The sequence below is a fragment of the Gossypium hirsutum genome, chromosome A09 (assembly GCF_007990345.1).
Source record: "Gossypium hirsutum isolate 1008001.06 chromosome A09, Gossypium_hirsutum_v2.1, whole genome shotgun sequence".
NCBI classification, from domain to species: domain Eukaryota; kingdom Viridiplantae; phylum Streptophyta; class Magnoliopsida; order Malvales; family Malvaceae; genus Gossypium; species Gossypium hirsutum.
Genome location: NC_053432.1, coordinates 74,336,222 through 74,363,240, shown reverse-complemented (window position 1 = coordinate 74,363,240; position 27,019 = coordinate 74,336,222). Strand labels below are relative to the sequence as shown.

Sequence of the window (27,019 nt, the reverse complement as noted above, 5' to 3'; positions counted from 1 at the left end):
CATTTATTAATTTATTACGTATAAATTGCAACTGTTGACACTTTTTAAGTACAAAACTGTTAAATTATAGATCAAATACTTAATGACAAAGTTTAACAATATTGCTAAATTAACCTGATTTCTCAAATATAATGATCAAATAAAGAGACTAACTTAATAATTTTGATAACTTAAAAAAAACTTACTAATTTTGATGAAATTCATCATTAGAAAAAAAAAATAGAATATTAAGAAACAATACCTTAAAAATGCAATACATAGATGAACAAATTACTAACAATGTAAAACCAAGATTTCGGCCCTCCCAACTTCTCTCATCCCCATTTTTATTATTTTATAATTCGAAAAATTGTTTTACCAAACAAAGCAATTTTAAAAAGTCTCTTTCGTCAAAACGCATCGTTGGAGTTTCAACCACCCAACGTAAAATGCAAATTCTAGGATTATTAATGTTACAAAAACATTTACAATTACATCTAATTTTACAAACCTCAAAACATTAAAACCATGACTGAACCTAACTTAAATTACAACATTTCACTCGAAACCCCACTCCACATATCAGCAAATCAGTTGACCTCTTAGGAACCCTTCAACACTGACCATACCAACTTGCTTAGGCATGGCTCAAAGTACATCATACTGATACAGTGAACTGACTTGACAACTCTTCCTTGTAAGAGCATGGACACAATTATGATCCCTTTCTGGCAGAGTCAGCTTGATCAAGTCGAGCTGCTCTCCAGGAAATCAAATTAGTTGATTTTAGTAATAAACTGAAAGCTAAAGAGCTTCTAGCTCTAACCACCGCATCCGCCGACCGACTCATCTTGCCAACCAACATTCCAAACACCTAAATCACAATAAACATTTTTTAAGCATGTGTTCCCTAGAACTGTAATGACAGTAATAATTTAATGGCAGGAATATTTCATAATATAACCTGTGCATGGTAAAGAGCCAAAATGTTCGGATCATCCAAAAGCGAGAGTATGCTGCTGGAAACATAAATAGCATTTGCTTGGATTATTGGCCATGGCGCATTCAAAGCCTGCATTACCAAGAACTACGTTAGTATTTTCCAGTTTCCATGATTTATCCCATTTGGCTAAAAGCATGCACATAAGCCAGCAACCGATGTTAGTCGAGGGAAAATCATATCGCCACCAATTTAGATTGCAAGAAATTTAGGAAAAACTTAATTGCATTGTAGCCGTTAAAGAAATTATCCAGTGACTAATATTTTAGGGAATATATATGTAGTTCTACCAAGCATAGTGCAAACCTGTATGGTTGATGCCATGAAAGTATCAACTCTGGAAGAAAGATGCTGCACAAACTGCCTTGTAAAATCTCTTACAAAGTCCTCGTAAGCACTTCTGAAAGGAGGCAAGATATATTTCACAATAAGGAAATAAGAAAGCCATATGTTACTTTATTTCAAGATTCATGATTGCATACCGATGGTCAGAGTTAATCCTATGTGAATCGAATAAAGCCAGCAACCCTTCTATCTCCATTAAAGGGGCAAACCGCTTCAGGGTGTTCTATTTTAAAAAGTAGATAAATAAAAAGAAAATATATCAATTAGAATGAAGCATTCTTAATAAGTTTCATGCACAAAGGGGCATTGATAGGTAATCACTTACACGGCAGGCATGTCTAACAGCAAGGTCATCATCATGTAGGTGGAGGATCAAGCGTGGGAGTGTAGCATGAATCTGGAAGGATTAGTTTGATGAGATGTTAAATGGTGAAAAAACTCATTAATTTTCTACTTCATGTTCAACGTATCAAATGTAGGTAATCAAAATAAAAGGAAAACATGAACATGTAACACGATCCTTTTGACATGTAGTAATTAGAATAAAAAGCATTTATTGAGTCAGATGGTTGGACAGATAAGATTAGGTTACTTTACTCAGCATGGTCTTGTACTGACATTGGAACAGTTATATAATCTCTGATGATGGCGACACACTGAGTAGATAAAGAAAGACAAGACCTTTTTCTTCTAGAAAAGGTATTATGTTGTTCTGTGACCTCTGATAAGTCAACTACCTGCTCAAGAAAAGCATCTTTATGTGCCCCAATTCCATAGTTGCTAAGTGCTCCAAATGCTGCAAAGGCATCAGCCCGCATCTTTACATTCATGGATATCTGTATAAGAACAAAGGCATTGGCCATCATTAACCAAATGCAGCTTAACACCAAGAGTAAATTAATAACTGGAATTGTTCTGCGTGCAGGAGTGTGGGTGCATATTTTAATAATAAGGAGATTATGCAAGAACAAATACATCAAGAATAACCAATAATCAGTCATAAATAAAAATTCTAGAACAAGGGCATCTTATCTTAGGATATCAAGACCCTTAGCAATCAAGTTACAACAATTAAGACTGTACAAGCCTTTATCAAAGGAGATATGATATCCAGTCTATCCAAGTGGACTTCAAAGTTTAGTTTCACTGGATAGGTAGTCGAGTTTGAACCTCATTATGTAACTTTCTAAGTTTGTGTAAACTTTTTTCATGTACAGAAATAACTTTCTTTGATTTCCATTTGTGGACCTAAACCTAAGAGAATTGTCCATGCAGGCATGCTGGACAACCACTGGGAACAAAATTCTTCAAGAGCAGTCTTAGTAACAAGAATTTACAAAACCACTCAAAACTCCACTTAACATTTTCAAGTTATTTGCTTTTGAAATTAAAAACAAATAAACAAACAAGGGGATTTATAATTTTAAAATACTAATATATTTCTGGACCAGGACAGACGGGGCTCAGCCACAAATTCAACATGTATGAGCCAGCCCTAATTTTACAAGGCCTAATAAGTGTCAAAAACAGCAAAAAGTCCAGGCTTATGGGACTAGGCTGTTCTTGATTAGGTCTAGTTTGGAATTTCCATGTACTCATAGAATAAGTAGACCTGTATGTTGTAATAATATGGATATATAATTTCTTCCTAATAATGTATGATATCCAAGCAAATCCAGGTGTATCTTTAAGCACTCTTGAGTCTTGATCTAATAGAAGAATAATGCCATTCCATTTGCATTTGTCATCAATGTCAAATCTTGGAAATCATGGATTAATCATTAATGCTAATAAACTTGCCCATCAAATTGAACCCTAGAAATTTAAGGGTCCATGAAAGATTTTGAAAGCAAAAACAACATCAACAACTTCTCCATCCAGCGTGCAAGGGTAGTGGCACATGAGAAGGGAAAAGATACAAACACCAAATATGGAAGGGTTGTTGCATTAGTTTCAGGTTAAATCAGATCGGTAACATACAATTGTATTTGTAATAAATATGGAAGGGTTGTTGCACTACCCCAATCTCTTCAAACACATAACTAAGCAAGGTAAATTGAGTTGCCCGTCCTAAAGTGATTCAAAAATCTAATGTCTAATTAACTTGGCCATAATAAAATATAGTAAACGCAAAGGTAATGCACCTGTAGATTGCGAAGCCGAACAGACAAATTAAGTAAAATGGGTTCAACAGCATCTTTGGGGGATGTCTCAAGAATCTACAAAAAGTTAGAAGTTCAAATAATAATACATAATGAGTATAAGAGGCAAATTGAAAGATTACATATTATCTGGTACAAAAACATACAAAAAGTGAGTCGCACACCATAAGAAGAAAGAATGGACAAATTACCATCAGTAAGCATGAAACAGCAGTTAGTTGCACTGATTCATCCAAATCATCAAGCAATGCTAATATTACACCAAGAACTTGAGTTGTATGCTGATAGATATGAACAGATGGTATCTGCCATAGACACAAAAACTCGTACCTTCAAAGGGCATACATAAAGTGAAATAATACAACCGGACAAACATTAAAGTGGCAACAGAAATTAAGAAAGAAGTCAATGTGTGTAACTGCAATTTGTTACTAAATAGCAAACTTAAAATCACACGAGTATCCTATCCTATACCTTCACCAATCCTCGTAGACAAAGGCATCTAACTGTTGGAGATTCATCAGAGACATGTCTGCACAGCACTTCCACCATCTCCTCCAATGTGGAGCTGAACCCGCTACTGCATAATTGAGATTAGCACATAACAATTCTTTCAAGTAATGACAATAATGATGCCAGGCATGATTATGACAGCAATAACAATAAGAAAAGAAAAAAAAAAGGAGTAAAAGTACAAAATAGAAATAATTTTCAATGATAGATCAAACATTCATACCTGTAGCAAACAAACTCTGATAATGCAGCAGCAGCAGCTTCCCGTTGAAAGTTCTCTTGAAGATTCAATGATTTCGTGAAAATCTTACATAGATTCTCAACCTGTAGAGTTGGTTACAATGTTGGCAAATATTCTTCTTTCAGTATTCCATCAGCATCAGTCAAAAAGTGTCGTAAAGAGAAAATATCAATTGGACAGTATTACCTCTTTTGGTCTCTTCATAGAAATGCAGCCAGCTAAATCTCCAATAAGATTAATCCACTTTTCCTTTTCATTTTGCTCACTATCTCTAGCCAAAATCTGAAGACAGTATTTAGTTTTGTTGTAACTTTGTACTAATATGTGAAATCTTTTTCATTGTTCGAGCAGTATCAGATACTAGTATTATCCAAAAGTTTTTACCTTCCCCATTTCAAGGTCTCCAACACATTCACAAAAGGCCTGAAATGCAGTTAAAAGTGCACTGCAGTAGAGAATGAGAATGATCTCTTTTATTTATCTTTTAACAGAACAACAGATTCCAGCCGACAGATACATTTGTCAAAAATAATACGTATATAAATATATAGGAGGCTTACCGTAGTGGCTCATGTTGACCAGAATTAGCTAGACCATGACACTTTCCAAATTGCAGTATAAGTGCAGCAAGAACTGAAGAGTACCTCTGTTCAACAGCTCTCTTTCCAACTTTACCGCCACCCCTGCAATCAAGATGGAACATCAAAAAACTCAGGAGACCATAAAAGTAAAATAAATTCCAATGAGTACAATTGATCAACATACCTGAAGAAGGCGGTGAGAGCAAAAATAGCAGCTTGCAGAATTTCATCTGCTAACTGAGTTTCAGAAAGAAGAATAGAGTTTTCTCCTTTTCCTGGATCACTTTTAGTGACACGAGTCTGATTAAGTACAGAGATCAGATGCTCCAGGAACAGAACTGACAGCACTATATGTTGTGAAAATGCCTATTCAAATTAAGAAAAAGTCAAAAACTGAAGGAATAAAATGATAGCCGTCAATAAATAAGGCAAAAGGAAAAGGAACAAAAGTAAAGCATGATAATATATAATAGTGAAATGTAGATTTGCACATTTGATACTCAATCAATTGATTGAAAAGTGTAAAAACACTCAGAGGAAAAATTCTGTTATATTGCTACTGCTTTAGTTTACAGCTTTATAAAGAGAAAAATAATCATTTTAAAGGAAATAAATCCTAATCCCTAAGAATCAGTAATTGATATCCTAATTTCCTAAGAATCAGTAACTGAGATTAGTTTCTATTTACAAGAGATCACAACAGATTTCTATCCTTAATTATAGGGATTCCAATACCATCAGATTTCTATCCTTAATTATAGGGATTCCAACACTCCCCCTCAAGTTGGAGTGTAGATGTTAATCAAACCCAGCTTGCCACTAAGTTCTTCAAACATGTTTCTGTTTAAACTTTTGGTTAACATGTCTGCAACTTGTTGTCTAGTAGGTAGGTAGATGATGCATACTTCTCCTGAGTGTACTTTTTCTTTTATAAAGTGACGATCTATTCCCACATGTTTGGTCCGATCATGATGCACAGGATTATGTGCTATGCTGACAGCAGCCTGGTTGTCACAGTACATCTTCATAGGTCTGGTAAAAGGCACTTTTAGTTCTCCCATAAGTCTTTGTATCCAAACTCCTTCGCATATACCATGAGATAGTGCTCGATACTCTGCCTCTGCAGTGCTGCGTGCTACCACAGATTGTTTTTTGCTCCTCCACGTCACGAGATTACCCCAAACATAACTACAATAGCCGCTTGTAGAGCGTCTATCATTAACAGAACCTGCCCAGTCTGCATCAGTGTAGACTTCCACGCTTCGGTTGATAGTCTTCTTGAAGTACAGGCCTTTACCAGGAGTTCCTTTTAGGTATCTTAGTATTCTATATGCAGCTTCCAGGTGCTTCTCCCTCAGGGCATGCATATACTGGCTAATAACACTCACACGGAAGGCTATGTCTGGACGGGTGTGAGATAGGTAGATGAGCCTTCCTACTAGACGTTGATATCTCCCCCTGTCGATTTCTTCTCCATCCTCATTAGTTCCCAATTTGAGGTTAAACTCCATAGGAGTTTCGGCTGGTTTGCTGCCCATCAAACCAACTTCCGACAGTAGATCAAGAACATATTTCCTTTGGGAAATGAAGATATCTTTTTTCGACCTTGCTACCTCCATACCAAGAAAATATTTAAGACTCCCCAAGTCTTTAAGTTCAAACTCTGTACCAAGAAATTCTTTCAATCTCAAAATTTCGCTCGAGTCATTTCCTGTTATTATTATATCGTCAACATAAACGATAAGAATGCAGCATTTACCCTCTTCCGAGTGCTTGTAGAACATGGTGTGGTCTGCCTGTCCTTGAATGTAATTTCTGCTAGTCATAGCTTTTGCAAATCGGCTGAACCACGCTCGTGGAGATTGTTTCAGCCCATACAAGGACTTCTTCAACTTACACACTTGGTCCTTGTTTTCTTCAAACCCTGGTGGGAAATCCATATACACCTCCTCATTTAATTCCCCGTTGAGAAAAGCATTTTTTACATCCAATTGAGTCAAGTGCCAATCAAGGTTGGCAGCAAGAGATAGCAGGACCCGAACGGTGTTTAGCTTGGCAACCGGTGCAAACGTCTCGTTGTAGTCGAGACCATAAGTTTGGATGAATCCCTTAGCCACAAGTCGAGCTTTGTATCGGTCAATACGGCCATCGGGTTTAAATTTCGTAGTGAAAATCCATTTGCACCCTACGGTTTTTTTCCCTTTAGGCAAATCCGAGACTTCCCATGTTTCATTGTTTTTGAGGGCCTTCATTTCTTCCATCACGGCTTGTCTCCACTCAGCTGATTCAAGAGCCTCTTCTATATTTTTTGGAATTTTTACAGAATCAACATTAGTCACAAAAGCTTTGTAAGACTTAGATAAATTTCCATAGGATACAAACCGAGAAATAGGATGTTGAGTGCAGCTCCTTGTACCCTTTCGAACTGCAATTGGAAGATAGATGGATGGTGACGGAGGTGGGACTTCTGCTTCAGAACAGTCCTCGGCTGGAGATGTAATTGGCACTGCTGTATCAGTTTCAGGAGAACGATTCCGTCGGGAGTAAACCTGTATTTGCTGTTTTCCTTGACCAAGTGGCTGTTGTACTTCGGTGGAGGTATTGTCATTGGGAAGGACGGTGTTAAATTCTTGCTGTATAGGGGAAACAACTAAATCTGGGATAGTAGTAGTAGGATCAGGCGGTATAATGAGGAGAGTATTAAGGGTCTCATCTTCATTAAAAATCTCCCCCTGAAGATGAGATGCTGCAAAGTATGGTTCATTTTCAAAGAAGGTAACATCTCGAGAGACAAACATTCGGCGCAATGTTGGTGAGTAACACTTATAGCCTTTTTGTGTAGGGGAATATCCAATGAAGATATAGGTGTGGGCTCGAGGATCAAGTTTGGATTGATTTGGTTGATGGTAATGGACAAAAGCTTTACAGCCGAATATTTTGGCTGGAAGATTAGGGACATGAAATAGAGGGAAGGCCTTTAAAAGAGTATTTAGAGGTGTTTGGAAATTGAGGATCTTTGATGGCATTCGGTTTATGAGATAGCAGGCAGTAAGGACAGCTTCTCCCCACAAGTATTTTGGAACATTCATAGTGAACATTATGGCTCGAGCCACATCAAGAAGATGACGATTTTTCCTCTCAGAGATCCCGTTTTGTTGAGGAGTGTCAGGACAAGAGCTTTGGTGTATAATGCCTTGGTCAGAAAGGTATGGACTTAAGACAGAGTTGAAGTATTCTCTCCCATTGTCAGTACGGAGGGTATGTATGGTAGAGTTGAATTGGGTTCAAACCATTGAGTGAAAATTTTGGAATACTTTGGGTGTTTCAGATTTTTCTTTGAGTAGATAGACCCAACAGACCCTAGTATGATCATCAATGAATGTTATAAACCATCTAGCCCCTGTAATATTTTTCACTCGGCTGGCTCCCCATAGGTCACTATGGATTAACGAAAAAGGTTGGGACTGAATATGTGGTTTTAATGGGTATGGCACACGGGTATGTTTAGATAATTGGCAAATTTCACACTTCAAGGAATTAATACTTTTATTTCGAAATAACAGCGGAAGATGTTTTTTCAAATACACAAAGTTTGGATAACCTAACCTACGGTGCCATAACATAATAGTGTCCTCTTTTGCAGTGGATAGAGCCAATCCCCCTTGTGTACTGTTTTTATTCCAAATATATAGTCCATCATCAACTTTAGCAGTGCCAATCATCCTCCCCGATTTCTGTTCCTGTATCACACAACCAATTGCAGAAAATTCAGCAAGAACTTTTTCATCCTTAGTAAGTTTACTAATTGAAAGTAAATTACAGGACAAGTTTAGAACATGTAGGACTTTATCGAGAGAAAAATTCTCTGTCATTTGTACTTCTCCTATTCCAGCCACAGGTGAGTAAGAACCGTCAGCTATGCGGATTTGGGATTTGTTATGACAGGGAGTGTAGGTGTGAAACAACGTGGAGTACCTTGAGTTGCTAGAGATCCATGAGTAGTGGGAGTACCAAGTATCTTATGGAGAGTCTCAAGCTGTGTTTTGGTTAAGCGAATATCAAGAACATCATCAGCAGTAGTGGAGGATAACATGGCAGTCTTATTATCCTTCTGTTTTTTTTCAGGATAGCCATGGAGTTTGAAGCATTTTTCTTTTGTATGACCAACACGATTGCAGTGACTACACCATGGTCTTGTTGATCCAGAATCATTTCCAGCACGTTGTTTTTGTGGCTGTGGACCTTTGGAGATGAGAGCAGAGGTTTCAGTAGGACGATTAGAAATTGGAGTCATAGGTTTAGGTTCCTTTGAATCTCCCATCATGACAAGACGACGCTTTTCTTCTCTTCTAACTTCTGCAAATGCTTCACCGATCGTTGGAAGAGGTGATCTACCCAGAATTCGGCCACAGACCTCATCTAACTCACGGTTCAGTCCTGCTAAAAACTCATAAAGACGTTCATTGTTGAGATGGACCATAAACCTGTTGTGTTCTAAGCCTTCACCCCAATCTGCCTCATAATACATATCCAGTTCTTGCCACAAAATTTTCAAATTGTTATAGTAGTGAGTTACCTCGAGTGTTCCTTGTCGGATGTCCTTTAACTTAAGCTTGATTTCAAATACTTGGGAGGCGTTTCCAAGATCTGAGTAGTTTTCTTTGACTGCATCCCACATGTCTTTTGCAGTTTTGAAAAAAAGATAGGTGCGGCTTATATGGCCTTCCATCGAATTGATTAGCCAAGCCATTACAATTGAATTGTTGAGTTCCCAAGTGGCATAAGTAGGATCAGCCATGGTTGGTCGTGGGATTTCTCCATTGATGTACCCTAATTTGCCACGACCACGAATCACCATAAGAACCGATTGAGACCATTGCAAGAAGTTCTTCCCATTTAGCCGATGATTGGTGATTATAAGGGAGGAATTAATTTCACCTTGAGTGATTCCCTGATTGATATTCTGAGTTATTTGTGATGTCTCAGTTTCAGAGAAATTCTCATTGATATCACCCATTGGAGGACTAAACCACAGAAATTTTTAGTAAGGGAATTTAGAGAAAAAAATAGGATCGAATGAATCCTATAGCCCTGATGCCATGTAAAAACACTCAGAGGAAAAATTCTGTTATATTGCTACTGCTTTAGTTTACAGCTTTATGAAGAGAAAAATAATCATTTTAAAGGAAATAAATCCTAATCCCTAAGAATCAGTAATTGATATCCTAATTTCCTAAGAATCAGTAACTGAGATTAGTTTCTATTTACAAGAGATCACAACAGATTTCTATCCTTAATTATAGGGATTCCAATACCATCAGATTTCTATCCTTAATTATAGGGATTCCAACAAAAAAGGAACAAAATGGAAATGTTGGCGATGGACCAGTAACTTCATTCTTCATAGAGTATATTCTTTTTTTTTTTTAAAGCACCTAAAAACTTATCATTCATAAATCTGAAAACAAGATTCCGATGAACAGGAGACTATCTTGTCAGCAAGCCAATTATTGACTTTCCAGTCAGAAACAAAAATGAACCATGTTGAACCATAACTTCTACAGAAATCCACAATTTAAAGAGGATTAGGAAACTAAAGAACTACTGGTGTGTCAATCTAGAAAAGAACTGCCATTGCATTCAAAAGTCCTCATACATATCCAAGTTAGCCTACTTGCTTATCACAACACCAGAACACAACCTAGAACATATGTTGTCCATTTCTAGGAGAAATCCAGATAATACAGGAATAATTTACTAAAGGGGGACTCACATGGAATGCATCTTGCATTGACCAGCCACCACGTAGCCTAGATATATCTTTCGTGACAATATCCCTTGCAGCAGCAGTCAACACTTCATTGAAAACAACTTTTTCATTTGTGTTCTCAGATAGAGAGGATATCTAAAGGTACTTAAGGATACACAGTGTCACCAGAAAAAAAAAAAGAAACTCAGTTGATTCTGCAGGCAACAACAATGATCAAACAGGAGAATTAACATCAGCGAGGCTAGTAAATTTAAAAAAAAAAAAAGTACAAGGATACAGCTCCAAGAACTTCTAAACGTAATTGCTTCTCAGTAACATGCCCTGCAGCTGACAGCAAAGATTGAGCAGTCCTGCAGAGAGACTTTATCAACCATACTTCAAAAGACAATTACTCCCCCTCTATTATGAGAGTATACAATTAATGAGCTAATTAAAGGTGCATTTTCTTGTTTGATAAAAGCAAAAAACCTTGAGATATTAGCTTCACTCAGCTCAGCCCCTCTCTTTGTCACAAACTCTATAACAGCTAGAATGGCCCCTTCAGCTGACTGCTTGATCCTGTTGCAAATTGCAGGCATGCAACCATGCAGGGTGTCTACAAGCTGCAAGTAATAATCAAGAACAACTACTTCTGTTTCGTTTGAAAGCATTTATTTTTGAGACAAGCAAACAGAAAGATAAATCACACCTCATCCTTTGTCAAAAGAATACAGACAGAATTGACAATTCTGTTAAAAACCTCTGAGGGATCAATTGAAGAATCCTGAAAACACATACAAAATTAAAATTATAGTGTCATAGGTTCAACTTTCTGTATGTTCAAGGGGAAAGATAGGACGAACACAATTTTAAATAGGGACATAGTTGCTCAGAATAAGCATACACTTCTCAAGATGGCTATTACGTCCTCAAGGGAAGATAAAGCGCCATAGCATAACTCAATATCACCACCAACACTAGAACCAAGAGGCTTTGGAAGTGAAAGAGAGATGCTGAACAGTTGATCAAGAATCTAGTCAGAGAAAAAAAGTATTAAATCCTTCTCATTTTTCTGTAGAAATTAAATGCTAACATGTCATATACAGGTTAATAAAAAATAAATAATTTTACTGGGACTGGAAACTTCATATTTAAATGACAATTCCAAAAACAAAAAAAAACTTCATATTTAAATTATACCAATTCTTTCCCTATAAAAATTTAATACCTGAGCGGAAAGTTTTCTAACTTCAGAATCAGTATCTGCACAGCGTGGAAGATACATTATGACTCTATCTCCCAAAGACAGAGCTTCACGACTCGGAGATACAAATGCCGCTGGAAGTTAAAGAGAAGAACTTAACAAGATTAGCAAGAGGCATGAAAGATTTGCAAAATATCAAGGCAGACTACTTACATGGTAAGTTGGAAAAGTTTCCATGCAGAGTGCGATCAATTTGCTTGCTGTGTGTGCAACTCCCACGACAGCCTAATGCACAATAGCCACTAACACAGAGCATTCGGAACTTGACAAGCATCTCATATACTGCGAGACAACCTCTTCTTCTTTGATAATCCACGTGTGAAGAAACATATTGATCAATTTGTCTTAATATGTGCAATAGCTGCTCGGCTCGGCTTCTTCCATCCTCTCCACTAATTGTTTCACAGATTTCCAGTTAGCAAAGCCGTGAATCATAAATCAATTCATACATACAAAGAAGTAGAAAATTTGTAAACAAGGATTAAATTAAGATTTTAGCAGATGGACTCAGTTCCTAACATCATCACCAACCCAATAGCTTTTGATATTGCAGTCAAACATAGGTGGGAACCAGCAGGAAGTTCTAAATAGTGGAACAAGTTAGCAAAGTAGCTTAGCTATTACAGGGTTAACAAGGCTTTTCTTTCATGTCTCAGATATGTGCAGGGGCCTGTTCTCCATCTACCCTTGGAGGCCCCCCTACATGCATTATTGAGGCAAGGAATAAAACAAACCCCAATGACATGATTAATCTCTACAACTGGAGACAAACATACGTTCCAAGTACATGATCATAGGATTAGGGTCACAGAACAAATAGTTTCTTAACCATTGAAAGCCCTTGGATACCTAAAGAAAATTTTAATCTTTCAAAGGAAAATTTGATATCCTTTCGTCGGAAATGGAACTTAATACACATGTAATAACCTGCTGCAATAATTACACCTCAGGTTTCTAGTGTGAACAAAAAGCGAGTTTTCAGATATAAGCAATTAAACCTCAATGGAAACATATAATCAGTGATTTTACACTTCAGGTCATCACCAAGCCACAACAGAAACACAAAGGGTTCATTTAGAACATCAGTAGAAGCACCACCTGTATGCTTATGGTATTTTTTTCCCATGTTCTATATATATATAGTGTCACAATATTTAAGTAGTCTAGGAGCGCCAATACCATCTACACAACCAACATGACTTGATTAAGTTCTAGCAATCAATTAGGATTTCATAAATCAAAGAAATATTCTCCAACTACATAATAAATCTTACACAACTAATACAAGAAAAAAAAAACTCAAAACCATATTTCCATAATACCTTGTGAGAAGAATGGCACATAGGAGAGTGATAAGGTTATCAATAAGGGGATTGATAACATCAATTGGATCATTTGGCAAAGCAAAGAACCCCAAAGTAGCCTGTGTAAATATTTTCAGACATATTCATGGCTCCAAGTAAGAAAAACTATGGAACAACATTTACATTGCTACTGAGATTAACAAAAATAAACTGAAAAAGATATACCTTCATAACACAATTTCTTGTTTCAATAGTCAACTTTGGCTCCACTGAAACCAAGGTGGTACAGGCATTCAAAGCAAGAGCCTAGAGAAGAATCCATAAGCAGAAAAGAGGTAATAAATACAACTCATCACAAAATTGGTTGAGATAATAGACAATAAATATGACTCGTCACAATATCAGTTGAGGTAATAGGCAACAAATACGACTGCATCATACTGCAGCCATTAGAGCAATAAAAATACCTGGGTGCGCAGAAGTTCAAGACTGGAATCAGCAAAATCATCACTTTCATCTCGACCCATTAAAGTTAAAATATAGTCAAGCAACTGGTCTCTTCTTTTCAGTGGGAATGGTGCACCATTTTCGGCAGCATTAATGACAGCACGACCTGCATGAACAGTGGGTTATATCAATATTAAAAATTTTAATATCAGAACATGTAATTTCTTATCAACATATTAAGTATGACAGGTGAATATATTTCCTAGCAGTTTGATATCTCCAATTCATCCAACCAGCAGTAATCAATACATGACATCTTCCCAACCTCTATTTCCTCATGAATCATCAAGAAAAAGTATTGAAAACAAGCTCTTAGGACCTTCCTTCTACCTCTAATAGAAGTACATTGCTATTATACGATTCAAGCCCTACGCAACCTAAAATCTTATGTACACCAATTTACTCCAGGTATTGAACTCGCTAGTAAAATATTATTTCAACAAACCTAGTAAATCAATAGCTGTAATAACAGCCTGCTTCGCTGTAGGGTGACGTACATGAAGAAGCTTTGAAAGCATGTTTGTCCCCTGCAAGGATGAGACCTATTAATCACCTTACATATCATATAAAATGATGGCACAGGAAGCACAAAGAAAAAAGTTGTAATTTCTAATGGGCATAATACAAATTCAACAATCTATAATGCAGATAGGTATAACACAATGAAAATAACAATTCAGTCACAAATTGGGATATGTATCAGGGAGCAACACATGCGATGGGATGAATCCAGTACCCACCATATATTAATGGTTTTCAAGCATGCAGCTTGAAAGCTATTAAATACGAATGAGTTAGTGCTTAATTGATAAAGAAGGCTAAACATCTAAAAGTGATGAACATATATAATACAGAATTCAGAGAATTATAAGGAGGCCAAAAGTTAAGATTCCTTACAACAAGGGCATCTATTCTAGCCTCAATAACCATTGAGGGAGCATATCTTGCAGCATATCCATACATCAGAGCTAAAGCAGCATGTACATCATCAGATTCTTCTGTTCTATAACTTTCAGAGAATAATGATAAAAACCTGCAGTAGGTAAGCCTCAGACTTCAGAACAAAGTCTTTTAGAATGCACACAACCTTAAAACTTACAAATTCAGTTTCAGAACATGCAAAGGATTACATGCAAGGTAAAAAAATAATATAAGCAAAGCCAGTTTAAAGAGAGAGTGCATGAAGTGTTAGAATCTACATATAAGCCAAATATCACAAAATAGTGTTGCAAATGGAAGGTGGATGTAAGCACCAAACCTTTGGAATATGCTTTGACCAACATTATCTAGAATGTTTTTCAGCTTGTCCAACACCGTATCCAAGTGGGATGCTGCAACCTGAAAGCACAAAAATTAAAACAATAGACATGCAAAAAATAATAATAAAAGAAAAGAAAAAGCCTCAAGTCTACCAATCCAATGGCTTTTGCTAAACCAAGCCGGTTGGTGGGAATAGTAATGTTAGCTTGCTTGTACATCCAGTCAATCTTTCCACGAACATAAGCCCTATCATTAACTTTCTGAAGAAGAATACCAAGGCATCTGCAACACAGATTGCAAAAGGAACGAAAGAAAATCAGAGGGTTCCGAATTTCGCCTGGCCTTTGCTTCTACAAAGGAGAAAGGATGTGAACTTCAGGGAATCCATACAAAATGAATTACCTCAGGAACTCAACATCAGATGCTAGCAATATTTTAAGTGGAAGGTCATTGTTAGTTGCTAGTTATTGAAATTGCTGGAACTTTAGTAAGAGGAAAGAGAAATATAAAGCTCATGACAAGTACAGTGAATCAAATTAGTAGATAGTAGACTTAATTCCAGGGAACTGTCCGTAACTTCAAAACGATGTTTCTAGCAATTGCAAACAAAACTAACACTTCAAATTGCCTTACAAAATAGTTTTGGTTGATGAGATGACAGGCTCAGTGAGTCAATAATGAAAGAGGATTTCACTCCTGAATAAGAAACACTACATAGGAAAAAACCCTGGCTCAGGATTGCCTGTCGCATATTTCAATCCTAGAATGTGCTGATGAGAGGTGGCCAAGTCTCGATTAAAACCAGAGCTCACTCACCTACAATGCCCATATCTCATACATGTGTATGTTAACAAACAATTTCCTGGAAATCATCTCAGTTCTATAATTTTCTTCTGTGGCTGCTAGAGTAAGGAAAATTGTAACTCTGAATGCAAAAGTTCGGCTAAAATGTAAGCACACACTCAAAATCCAAAAGTATGTGTGTCTATAGGAAATAATGTACGCCTTTCAGAAGCATTAAAATTTAACAAGCAATTTTTTTTTTTACTTAAAGCGGCATACTCATAAAACTATAACAAATCATTTCCTTCCTCTAAGCAAGCAATATAATATATCCATTCCTTTCCATTGTTTCTTCTTGTTAAGGAACCCAAAAACTATATAATATTACCCTCTCCATTCCTCTATTCTACTTTTCATCTGTACCTTCTCTTCTCTCCCTCAATTTTTGTGATTCAAGAAAGAAAAATTCAAACTAATACCGGTGAAGGAGTGCTGAATGTTCATCATCAGGTGTATAAAGTGCATATTGCTTGGTAAAAGCATTTCCCAGAGAAATCACCCAATCAGTGTCTTGAATCACATCCAAAGATTCTGCAAGAAACTGCAACACAAGCAGAATGAGATAGTTATAATGGTACTTAGCACATCAGGAGGAACTAATAGTTCTCCCAGCTGTGGAATTGTTATATTGCAATCAAGAGAAAATTTCATTTCTCATTCAAATGTGAAAAAGCATGTGACCAAATATAGAGAAAATTCCATTTCCCAATGTCAAAAATAAAGTTATCAACAGGACATGTTCATGTGACCAAGCAATATAGAGGTTGATACGAGGACTAAATACATGAATGATTTATTAGTTGGAAACCTTACATTGATTATCATGTCATCCCAGGTCTCTTGATAGGAAGGATCCAGCTTTAGATCTTCTGGGTCACTAACATACGCCTTCATTTTTGGAATCTAGAGCTTCCCGAAGATAAGAATCAATTAGTAGTAGAGCATGCTTGCTATTGTTCAATTAGGAAACATGCATTTGGCATCAATAAGTACACAAGGAATAAAACTATACAGGACAAACTTGAAGCAACAAAGCATTGATCTAACTCCTGACCGAGCTTTTTACTCAAATAATTACTCTTTTTTAATCTTCATATATCTAATATGCTGAACAATATGCTGATACATTTTAGAGCTTTTTAGAAGCTTTCATGATAAAATAAGCATCAATGTAGCCAGAAACCTATAAATGGAACTGTCACCCTATTTAAGTGTTTTAAGTTTTAGTTGCTGTCAAAATTTTAACAGTTTAATTACTCAGTGGCACATATCAAAAATTTTCACACATGTATACTTGCATCCTTTTTAATTCCTTTGAAACATTACATGCACTGTTATGATTTTGGTTCTTGTAAAAAGAATAAAATTCAACTCAAACATAAACTTTAACTCAATTCTTCTCCTAAATAAGGGTCTACCTCATCTTGCCAAAACAAGTTGATGTTCCTTGGAAACATAGGTGCCAAATAACAGAGGACCTGTAAACAGTTAAACAGTTAAAAATAAGAAGACAGAACCACTATTGGTCTAAGAATGCTAATCCATTAGCCACACTATACCTTTAAAAATCAATTCTTCTGGTTTGAACACCAATTGTACAGTTTCAATTCAACCACACACGCACAGAAAAAAACACCATTTAGATTTACATGCATTGAACTTTATGTTGTTCAACTCCTATTCTTTTCATGTAGATTTTCCTAGAAAGACGGCTCAAAGCACAGCCATTACAAGTGATACAAAAAATTGGAGGCCACATGAAAGAAGAGAAATTCAATGCTTGCTTAACTATTTTATAAAAAGTTTAAATAATCCTATTCCAAGTAGAAAACTCTTCCAATCCAACAGGCTGATATTCCAAATTGAATATGAGCAATTAGTTCCATATCTTTAAAATTGCTTCAACTTGTCAATGTCTGATAAGTAATATAAGCTAATTCAAGTATCATATATGCTTACTGTCAGAATCTGAGTAGCCCGCTGCTCCCTCACCAAAGGATTGTGCAAAAGAACCACCAAACGTGCAAACAGCTCCTGAATTTTAAATAGGATCAAAGTGATTTAGTTTCATAATGCTAATGGAGTTTGCTTAACACATATATTTGAGAACAAAGCAATCTTATAAGACATTATATGGATAACCATAATTACCTCAGGGTTTGGAATATCACTACGATCTTTACAGTCATCAAGCATATTATTGTTAAAAGAAGATCTATATCTGCATAATTCTGCAATGCATCTGCATACCTGAGTAGCAGCATAAACAAAAACCAGTCATTAAAATCAATAAATTCAGTGCATAATAACATCAAAGGTGTGCAAGAAAAATAGAGTGTCAATTTAAAGCAAAAAACGACACAAAAGCATGTACTGCAAGAAAAATAAAATGTCCAAGGACTTGAAATTTTTAAGATGCATCTCACCATGGCAACTGCACCAGTATAAGCCCGAGGAATAATCATCTTCAATAGAAAGGGCCAAAGAACATGCTGCATAAAGACTAGATGTCAATTAAAGATAACTTTTTGCAGTTAACTTTGCTCATAAGAACCAGCAATAGATGTTTAATGGTTGAAGAAGGAATTCTATACCTCCATTTCAGGAATCGTGATAGTTAGAAGAAGAAGACCTTTTTCACATATTGCTCTTAATTCGGTTGGACAAATTAATCCTACCTTTGCCTGAGAAAACAATAACACGATAAATAATACCATGACTTGTATGTTATCACACTTTAAATGATCCCTGATATTAATGTTTCCAAGTAAAATATGGCAATTAATGGTCAAATTTGACCATTTGACTGATCAACAACTATAGTTTATGATGGCATGAACTTACTTTCACTTCACAAGATGTTCATCCAATTTATTGACATTAATGTATTGTCTTTCCTTCAAATCCAGTATATCCTTCTTCTTTTTTCTTTTCAAAAACAATCAGCATTTGACACACTTAATTGTCACATTTGTAAAGTAAAACAACAAATTTGTTTTACTGTAGTGAGTACAGCTAGACCCACAGTTTACCTGGGAGCTTTCAAGATCAATTCTATCCTGTTCTGATAAAGCACAATGGCGTACAAGATATTCGACAAACAACTCTGCAGTTGGCCCAACTAAGTAACAATGTGAAGCCATCACCACAATCAACTACCATGAAAGTAACGGGACAAAAAACAGTAAGATTAAGACCATATATTTTGATTGATAGAATGATAAGGTAAAAAACTACCTAACAACATACCTCGGAGAGAGCCTTTCGGATGCCTAAGCTTTGCTCTTCTAGCAAGGACTTCACAGCATCCACTAGCAATGGCCTCTTATTGTGCCAAGCTTCAGATGACCTTAACGGAATTGCGAGTAAGTTGTGAAACATAACTAATAAACAAAACTATAAGACAAAAGAAAGAAATAAACCTGGGCAAAAGATGCTTCAAAACACAGAGTGCACCAAAAGTTAAAGGCTCTTCCTTTAATCTACATTTCTGGTTAAAAAAAAAGTACGTCAAAACATTAATTACCTATTACCATAATTCAGAAAACAAACTAGAACTTTTAACTGAACAAACAAAGAAATAAAGCAGCAAAATCATTGATACTGTATCAATATGAATTGCCACTTTCCCAATGATACAAACTTCCCGGACTAAAAATGAAGTATTTATTTACTCACATTCAGAAGAAAGGAAAACAAATCCTCGGGGTATATAGAGCCAACAGTCAAAAAGCAGCGCTGTACTTCATTGTATGTCTGCAACACAAAGTATAAAAACTTATGATGTGGAAAAAGAAATGGAATAGCAAGTAGAAGAAATAAAACTCGTTGTGTTCAAGAAATAAGTATCAATAGCAGCAAAAGATGGCTTTGCAGTGATTAATAACCTTCAGTCCCACAGAAAAATCTGAGTGCTCTTTGCCGTCATTATCCATGCAGATGACAGGGAGGAGTGTTGATAATATAACTGTGAGTTCCTACAAAGGACAACATAAAAATATCCTTCAAGAGAAAAATGCCCATATGGTACATGCAAAAATAATAATAATAATAGTGGAACAGAAGAAGGGAAAAAAAAGGAAAGGGTGGAATGGCAAAAAATCAGTGATACACAACAACTAATAATCCACTCCTGTTTTCATCTTAGGCATTAGGGAAAATCTAAAATTGAGACCAGTGATTAAACCCACGTGCTTATCATAGACGCTATATAATAGGGCGACAACTGAGAGAAAAAGCAACAAAAATATAACATAAGCTCTCATACAGTGTCATGGAATCCAATCTAAAAGTAATTTGCCACCAAACCAAAATTAAACAAATATTAGATAACACCACTTAACACTTTCAAAAGTTTTTCCTTTTTAAAAAATAAATATTACAGTTCATCTTCTGATATTGATAAAAAAAAAAAGCCATTTTTAAAAACAGCTGAAAGGGTGAGTAACATCCAAGAAAGGTCAAAGAATGGAAGAAGAAGAAGAAGACTGACTAGTTCTCATAGTAACAGACAGACAAACCTCTCTTTAGCTAGCATCTATATTCATCACTGAGAGAAAAAAGAAATATTCCAGCATAGTTTAAATATTTTTTCCAAATATACGACACTCCATTGATTCTGCCAAGCCAAATCATTGCTTTTAGGAGAAAAAAGAAGCAACAGGATATAATTCTTGAAGTTCTTATACCATATCTAAGAAGAATTATGATGTTACACTAGAAAGCATTGAAAGTTTTAGCATAAGAAAACAGTAATTAAATGTTAACTGCAATGAGAAAATATTAATGTAAGCAAATACAAGTAAACAATAACAGAAGGGTGATAAGGGCTTTACCTCAAATTCAAGCAAAGGAGGGCCTGTCTCTGAAAGTAAGGAAACATTTAGGAGATTATAGAGACTAGAGGTTGCAATAAGTGCAATATCTTGATCCTTTTTACACCTGATTAAAAGAAAATGACATTATAGTCCATGTTGATGTCCAAGATTAAAAATATATGAAGTTTGTTTGGTTGTAAATATCATTTGTGCAAACTATAAAACTCTACAAGCAACTCCAAAGACTAAATTTGAATCTTACAACTCCAATATAGTAGGTATAAGCCTTGGTAAAGCTGTCTTTAATTGTGTGCGGGTGATAAGACCAACCATCTGGCCTAATGCTTCCACAGATGATACTCGAACCTAATTCAAATAAGAATATAGTCAACAGCAACAGACTTGCTTTATATTGAAAAATAGGATGCAACATGACAGAACATTTAGATCATTAACAAACAAAAGTAAAACACATATAAGTGATAGGTTTGATATATTTTTCATGCATAAGTAATTTTCTTAAAGAAGTTTGCAGTCTTTGCATAATTTATAAGTGTTCCTTTTTTCCTCTTAGTTGAAAACAGGAATTAAGAAAAAAACAAGGGAGCATAACCCAGTATGTGGAGGTTTTTTCCAAAATGAAGCAACAATAAGAACATGATAACATTATATCATATTAATATCTATAATTTAGGTTTTTAGTATATGAATGTATAAACAAATATCTAGACTTAGCAAACCTTAAGATCTCGTGAAGCAGCCCAGACTCTTAACAAAAGTTCAAAAGCAGAGTTCAGAAATGACCTGCGATAAATAAAAGATTTATTTTTAGGCCTTGTATTATCAGAAAATTATATAAGGCGTAAAAAAAAAATGGCAGCAATGAAATTTTTATTACTATAACTCACATGACATCACCATCAATCAGGGAATTTGAAGGGAAATCAACGTTATATTGCCAGACAGCTTGACACCAGCACTTAAAAGCTAGAATTGTAAGAAGAACATATCATCAGGGGTTAGTCAGCTATCAATAGAAGACATGTGAAACATATATCCAAAATTAATCATCTAAGTTAAATGAAAAAAAGAAGGTTGAACATCAAACCAGGAAAACATGGAAAGAGGTAAACCAACATAAAGTGAGATAAGTTAATAAACATTGTCAGAAAAAAAGACAAAAAAAGGGTGTCAAATGAAACGACACCTTTTGCCAGCTATCTCATATGAGAGAAGAGAATCTTATATAGGTAAACAATTAATTAAATTTCAAACGTACATGAAGGTCATGAAGTTCAAGCTACACAGAAGGGAACTTCAATCAGATTTGAAAGACATAACGATCTATACGAAAATGAAATCAAGATCCAGGAAAGACTGGAACATAAAACATTAAAAGATTTCAAGAGAAATCAACAAGGTCACTCCATGCTCTTTACCAAAAAACTTAATTTTCTATAAATAAAGAGAGCCCGTATATTACCATTTGCAAATATTGGCCGTTGGGCATCTCTAACATTCCCAAGAATAGGCAAAACTCGAGAAAGCACGCCTTTCAAACGCGGTGCAAACTGCAAAGCTTGATTGAATTGAACAAAAGAAAAGTACAAAAAAAAATTGTTAAACAAAGAAATTGCAACAATCCACAGATAATTTATGTTCAGAAAAGCAAAAAGAACCACAAAGGTAAGTTATTACCATCAGCAGAAGCAAAGTCCGCAAGTATTTGAATCATAGCCGCCAAAGCTGAGCTTGGCCCTGACAAATGGAGAAATATTTCTTCCATCATCTGCCAAACCAGTATAGACCATGATTATGATTAACTTGAGATGGTTAAGCAAGAAATTGAAAAAGAGGAGTAAATAATTGCATCCCTTTGCCAATCTCTAAGAACTTGAGATGGTCCCCCCCACCTCTTCAGATAAACATCATAAACAGGAGAATATTTCAGAAAACTATAGTAGTGATAACTCTCCAAAAGAGTGTTATAATTTACTAACTTTAGTGCTTAATTCTGGCTTTTTCTTTAGTATTTTGAGTCATTTTATGTTATTTTGTATTTTTTTTCATTGTAGAATCTATGTATTTTGTGTGTTTTTAGTGTCATTTTAGTATGTTTTTAATGTTCTTTTATGTGATTTCATTTTATTGCCTTTAGTTAGTGTTTTAATAATTTCAATAAGATACTTGTGAGCTTTAATGTTCATTTTGTAGGTGGAATTCAATAGAGCAATCAAGGAAACAAATGCGCAAGAATGGCTAAGTGACTTGGAGTTCACACTCCAACATCAACGTGCACACACCATGCTCTTGGAGCTCATTGTCCTCAACAAGTGCGAGAAGATGGCTTCCACAAGCCATGAACACCATCAAGCCAAGCAACTAGCACATATGCTGAGCAAGAAGCAGCTGAAGAGCCAACATTGGCTGCTCAAAGTCCACAAACAATCTAATGACCATTGACATTCCTTGATTGATTTGGTTTTCAGTGAGGTTATATATTGGTCATTTCACCCAGCCTTGATTTCCACCAATAAATAGCCTTGTAATTGAATTGAATTGTATCAGATTTTGCAGAACTCATTTCTTTTCTTTAGATTCAAATTTTAGATCTAGGATTTTTCTCTCAACTTTTCTCTGGTTCTTTAAATTTCCTTTTAGAATTTGTAAACACTTTGAATTTCGTTTGTAATCCACTTCAATTTTAGTAGATTTTCAGTTTTTCTATTGATTGGAGCATTGATTCTTCATTTGGATGAGGAGATCACGAACTACCATGGAAGGAGTTATAGCATCCATGGATTTGAGCATTTCTTAACTTTGATCTACCTTTTCCTCCTTGATCGCATGTTTTAATGCTTTATATCATGTTTTCCATTCTTGATCTTGTGTTGCTGAGCTAAATTGGTGAGATTGGCTCGTTAATTGTGCTTCGGATGAAGGATTGATGTGATTCATTTGATTTAATGGTTGATCTAATCTAGAATTGTGCTTAATCAATTAGGCTCAATATATCTAAGAGTTGACAACCTTTAGGTTTAATTTGGCTAGGGAATAAGCAAGAGCTACCTCGAGTGACTAAATTGGTTAAAGTCTAATATCAAGAGAGTTAGAGTTAATCAGCTTAGAAGCAAGAACTACGGTCATGGGAATGTCTAGTGAGGAATTGAGTCTAAGAGTATCAAGAGAACCTTAGCTTAGGAATCCAAGGACCAACTGAAGTTAGATCCAACCTTGATTTCACTTGAGAATAATTAATTTTGGAGGCCTTAGCCAATTAGCTTGCCAATCATCTTCACACCTTTGGTTAATTCAATTGTTCTTTAGACATAGCTTCTTTAGTCGTTTCGAAGCCAATGTCTCAAACTCTTAAAGCGGTTGGTGTTAATTTGGAAATGGTCAACTGAGTTAATAATTGAGTTGTCTATTGAATTGACTAGGCACCGTAATTTGTAGTATTCAGTTCTTATATCAGTATCTGATATTACTTGACAACAAAAACAAATATTGAATCTCAAACTCTTTGGGATTCGATTCTCGAAATACTTCATTCAACAGAATTCCTTCAGTTTTATATTACTTAACAACAATTTCGTGCGCTTGCAAGTAATCGAGGGCTTATTTTAGAAAGGTTTTTAATTGAAATATATTTGTTTTGTAAATAATATGCTAGGACCGTCGTTATCAAGTAGCAAAAGTAAAAGAAAAGAGAACTAACTGCAAGCAACAGACTTACAAGGTCAGGCAGATGTGAGCCTATTGCAACAAGCAGACTTGCTGCTGCCCTTTGCCAATCTGCATTGAGTTCCTATATAACAGTGAGCAAAACATAAAAACTACGAATTTTCATCCATGAAAAATAAATTGCCTCAAGAAAGCATGTAAGAATTGGATCACTAAGCAACGAACCAAAGAGAGCTATAGTTTCAGGCAATACTCACTAAATTTATAGTTTCCTAGTGCCCAAGGAGACACCAGATGGTGAATCTTTCATGCAAGCAATAGAAATAAATTAAGGTCCAAGTAATTTTGATAAATAAAAAAAGAAGCTACAAAATCCCTTAGAAAGATCATCCACTAATTCAAACATTAACTCAACAATGAGAACAAGCAAAACAAAGCGTGAATTTTTGCTCTCATTATACGAAACAATTTAAAAGCCTGAGAGTCAATCCAAAACTGAACCCCTTACTAAGAAACTGTGCAAAAAGCTGGTATAGCAACCTAATTCATGCCATATTCCAGAGAGGTGAGAACATGTTTTCTAGTTCTAAATGTATGCTATCAACTCTACCGCAACAAAAGGAACAAGAAATATACATACCTTGGAGGAGATAATCTCAGCGGTAGCAATTTTGGCAAGCTTGCCAATATAAGAAGCATCAATGTCGTTTTTATCTAAAGCTCGAACTCCGAATGCCATTACTTGAAACACTCCAGCCATATTACCAAATCTCTACAATTAAGTATCCAAAAAATTTAAATTTTAGTTCCAATTCAAAATTTCTAAATCTACGACAAGGGAAAATGAAGAAGATAATTATTACCCTACGGCCGCCTCGAGAAACAGCGGAGCAACAGTCCAGCACCAGAAGAGGATTCCTAATTAGTAATCGAAGTTCAGATTACAGTGAAAAAGAAAGTGAACTATATAAACTTTTTTGAGAAACAGAAAAAAAGAAAGAAAAAGAACGCACAAAGGAGAGATGTCTTTAAGAGAAGCCATGGAGGCTTCTCTCACCATGGGAGATTCATCCGCGAGTGATGAGACGAGAATTTGAACGGCCTCTGTTTTTTTTTTTCCAAAAAAACAAAAGAACAGTTTATAAGAAAATTAATAGCAGTGGTAATTAAAAATGGGGGGAATACTGAAATTGAAGTGTACCTGGAGCCGGAATTGAGCTCCCGAGGGAGCTCGAAGAAGCCATTGAATTGTGCTTCACCAAAAACAAATATTGAATCGAAAAGAAATTTCCACTTTAGTAATCAGAAAGGGAAAGTGAAATCTTAATAGTTAGTTGTTGTTGTTGTGAATCCGAAACTGGACTGATTTCGTGGCATGTTCCATTTCTGTCCTGTCTTGATTTCTTTCTTTTACCTTTTTTTCAATTTGTTTTCTTCTTCCGATGGCGATTTAGTTTCGTTTTGGTCAAAAAAAAATAAACCAAGTCTGCTCCCTTGCTTAAATATGTGTGATATTTTTTTACCGTTTGTCTTTTGTAAAGATATTTGAGCCTCATTTTTTTTTACAATTTTCTTCATTAGAGATATTTTTTACTGATAAAGATTTTTAAAAAAATCTGATATAGCGATTCAGGTTTTGGATTTCTCATCTCAAATCTGTAGTTGGAGGTTGAGAAATAACTTTTACAGCTAAAAATATAGTTGTAAAGCAGCAGTAATGTGAGCAAAGGTTGGAGCTAGCTAATGCAAAGCCCAATATATTCTACATCTCTGGTTTGAAACACAATTAGACCGAAGTAGTAGACTAGAAGGTGACTTGGCATTGATTAAATCTATTCTAGAGCAGTGTACAATGCACATCACTACTTCATCTGATTACAAGGATGAGATTGTCGGCGAATGTAATACGGGCATTTTTCGATAACTATTTTTGCTATTGTGATTTTTTTTTTTTTAGTATTGTTCTGTATTGTTCTGGATGATAGTAGAATTATTTATTAAAAAACATATGTAACCAAAATTATCACTTATCACCTCTTAAAAATAATTATCTAATTAATCACGTTTTTTCCTCTTTAGTCTACTTCTGTTAATTTTTATTACTCGGGTAAGAGAATGATCAGTTTGAAATTTAAATAATAATAAATTTAACTTTCAAATATACATAGTATATTAGTTTGATATTAATTTTGAAGAAAAATTAACTCTCAATATTTACCCTTTTATCTCAATTTAATCTTAATTGTAAAAAACTTTTATTTTTTTCTCCTTTCTTAAAAAAAAACCTTAATTTTCCTTTCAATTCTTTCAATTCTCAAATTCGAAGAACTTTTCAAATCCTCTGCCCCAAACTTCAACGTCTTATCAATTGATTTAATATTTGATCTTGAAATACTATTTGACAAGCAAATCCAACCGAGTCGCAAGTGAGCTGCTTGAGTTGAGTCATGCTCAAGCCAAGATAAGATTAATGATGTGTAACCAATTTGAGAGCTTTTACGAATAGCAACTCTTGGATGAATCTAAGAGGAGAGCAAAGACTGAAATAAAGATGGAGATTAACCTTAGAGGCTTTGGTTTAGTGGGCTAAAAGTTAGTTTCTTCTAGGGTCAAATGAGAGGAAATTTTGACTTTGCTTGATAAAGTAGAAAGAAAATTGGAAGGATGAAAAACATAATTTTTCTTTCCTTGGATGTATTTAGCAGGGAAAATGGAAAGAAAAGAAAAGAAAACAATTGAAAAATACATAATTTAAACTAACATACACTTT

At 35.3% G+C, this 27,019-nt stretch overlaps 2 protein-coding genes across 4 annotated transcripts; both read right to left on the bottom strand.

Annotated features, from left to right (window-relative positions):
• Positions 1-293: 293 nt before the first annotated feature.
• LOC107888275 (protein SHOOT GRAVITROPISM 6) lies at positions 294-25,724 on the bottom strand. 3 transcript variants are annotated; one of them, XM_016812334.2, is made up of 51 exons: positions 25,451-25,724; positions 25,263-25,353; positions 25,113-25,167; positions 24,890-25,021; positions 24,302-24,373; positions 22,264-22,354; positions 22,049-22,144; positions 21,474-21,552; positions 21,306-21,369; positions 20,828-20,931; positions 20,584-20,689; positions 19,636-19,725; positions 19,427-19,504; positions 19,171-19,238; positions 18,998-19,097; positions 18,781-18,903; positions 18,343-18,432; positions 18,175-18,240; positions 17,900-17,998; positions 17,708-17,782; positions 17,167-17,226; positions 16,562-16,651; positions 16,168-16,289; positions 15,058-15,187; positions 14,904-14,983; positions 14,543-14,678; positions 14,091-14,172; positions 13,606-13,751; positions 13,364-13,444; positions 13,157-13,257; positions 11,988-12,226; positions 11,799-11,908; positions 11,475-11,603; positions 11,280-11,354; positions 11,060-11,193; positions 10,869-10,941; positions 10,595-10,726; positions 5,006-5,187; positions 4,801-4,923; positions 4,625-4,685; positions 4,427-4,522; positions 4,223-4,323; positions 3,961-4,066; positions 3,678-3,791; positions 3,469-3,543; positions 2,062-2,160; positions 1,650-1,721; positions 1,462-1,547; positions 1,286-1,379; positions 944-1,051; positions 294-853 (listed from the first exon to the last, which is right to left on the bottom strand). In XM_016812334.2, the coding sequence occupies exons 1-51, from the start codon at positions 25,491-25,493 to the stop codon at positions 695-697; spliced, it is 5,118 nt and encodes a 1,705-aa protein (XP_016667823.2). In that variant the 5' UTR covers positions 25,494-25,724; the 3' UTR covers positions 294-694. The 3 variants fall into 3 exon arrangements, with proteins under 3 accessions (XP_016667823.2, XP_040932640.1, XP_040932641.1); XM_041076706.1 differs by lacking the exons at positions 25,113-25,167; positions 25,263-25,353; positions 25,451-25,724 and having other exon boundaries at positions 24,302-24,360; positions 24,890-25,022; XM_041076707.1 differs by lacking the exons at positions 24,302-24,373; positions 24,890-25,021; positions 25,113-25,167; positions 25,263-25,353; positions 25,451-25,724 and having other exon boundaries at positions 22,049-22,136; positions 22,264-22,282.
• On the bottom strand, positions 8,425-10,579 carry LOC107888276 (uncharacterized). The gene is made up of 2 exons (XM_041076708.1): positions 8,797-10,579; positions 8,425-8,561 (listed from the first exon to the last, which is right to left on the bottom strand). Exons 1-2 carry the CDS (start codon positions 9,836-9,838, stop codon positions 8,527-8,529), a joined length of 1,077 nt encoding a protein of 358 aa, XP_040932642.1. The 5' UTR covers positions 9,839-10,579; the 3' UTR covers positions 8,425-8,526.
• Positions 25,725-27,019: the final 1,295 nt, after the last annotated feature.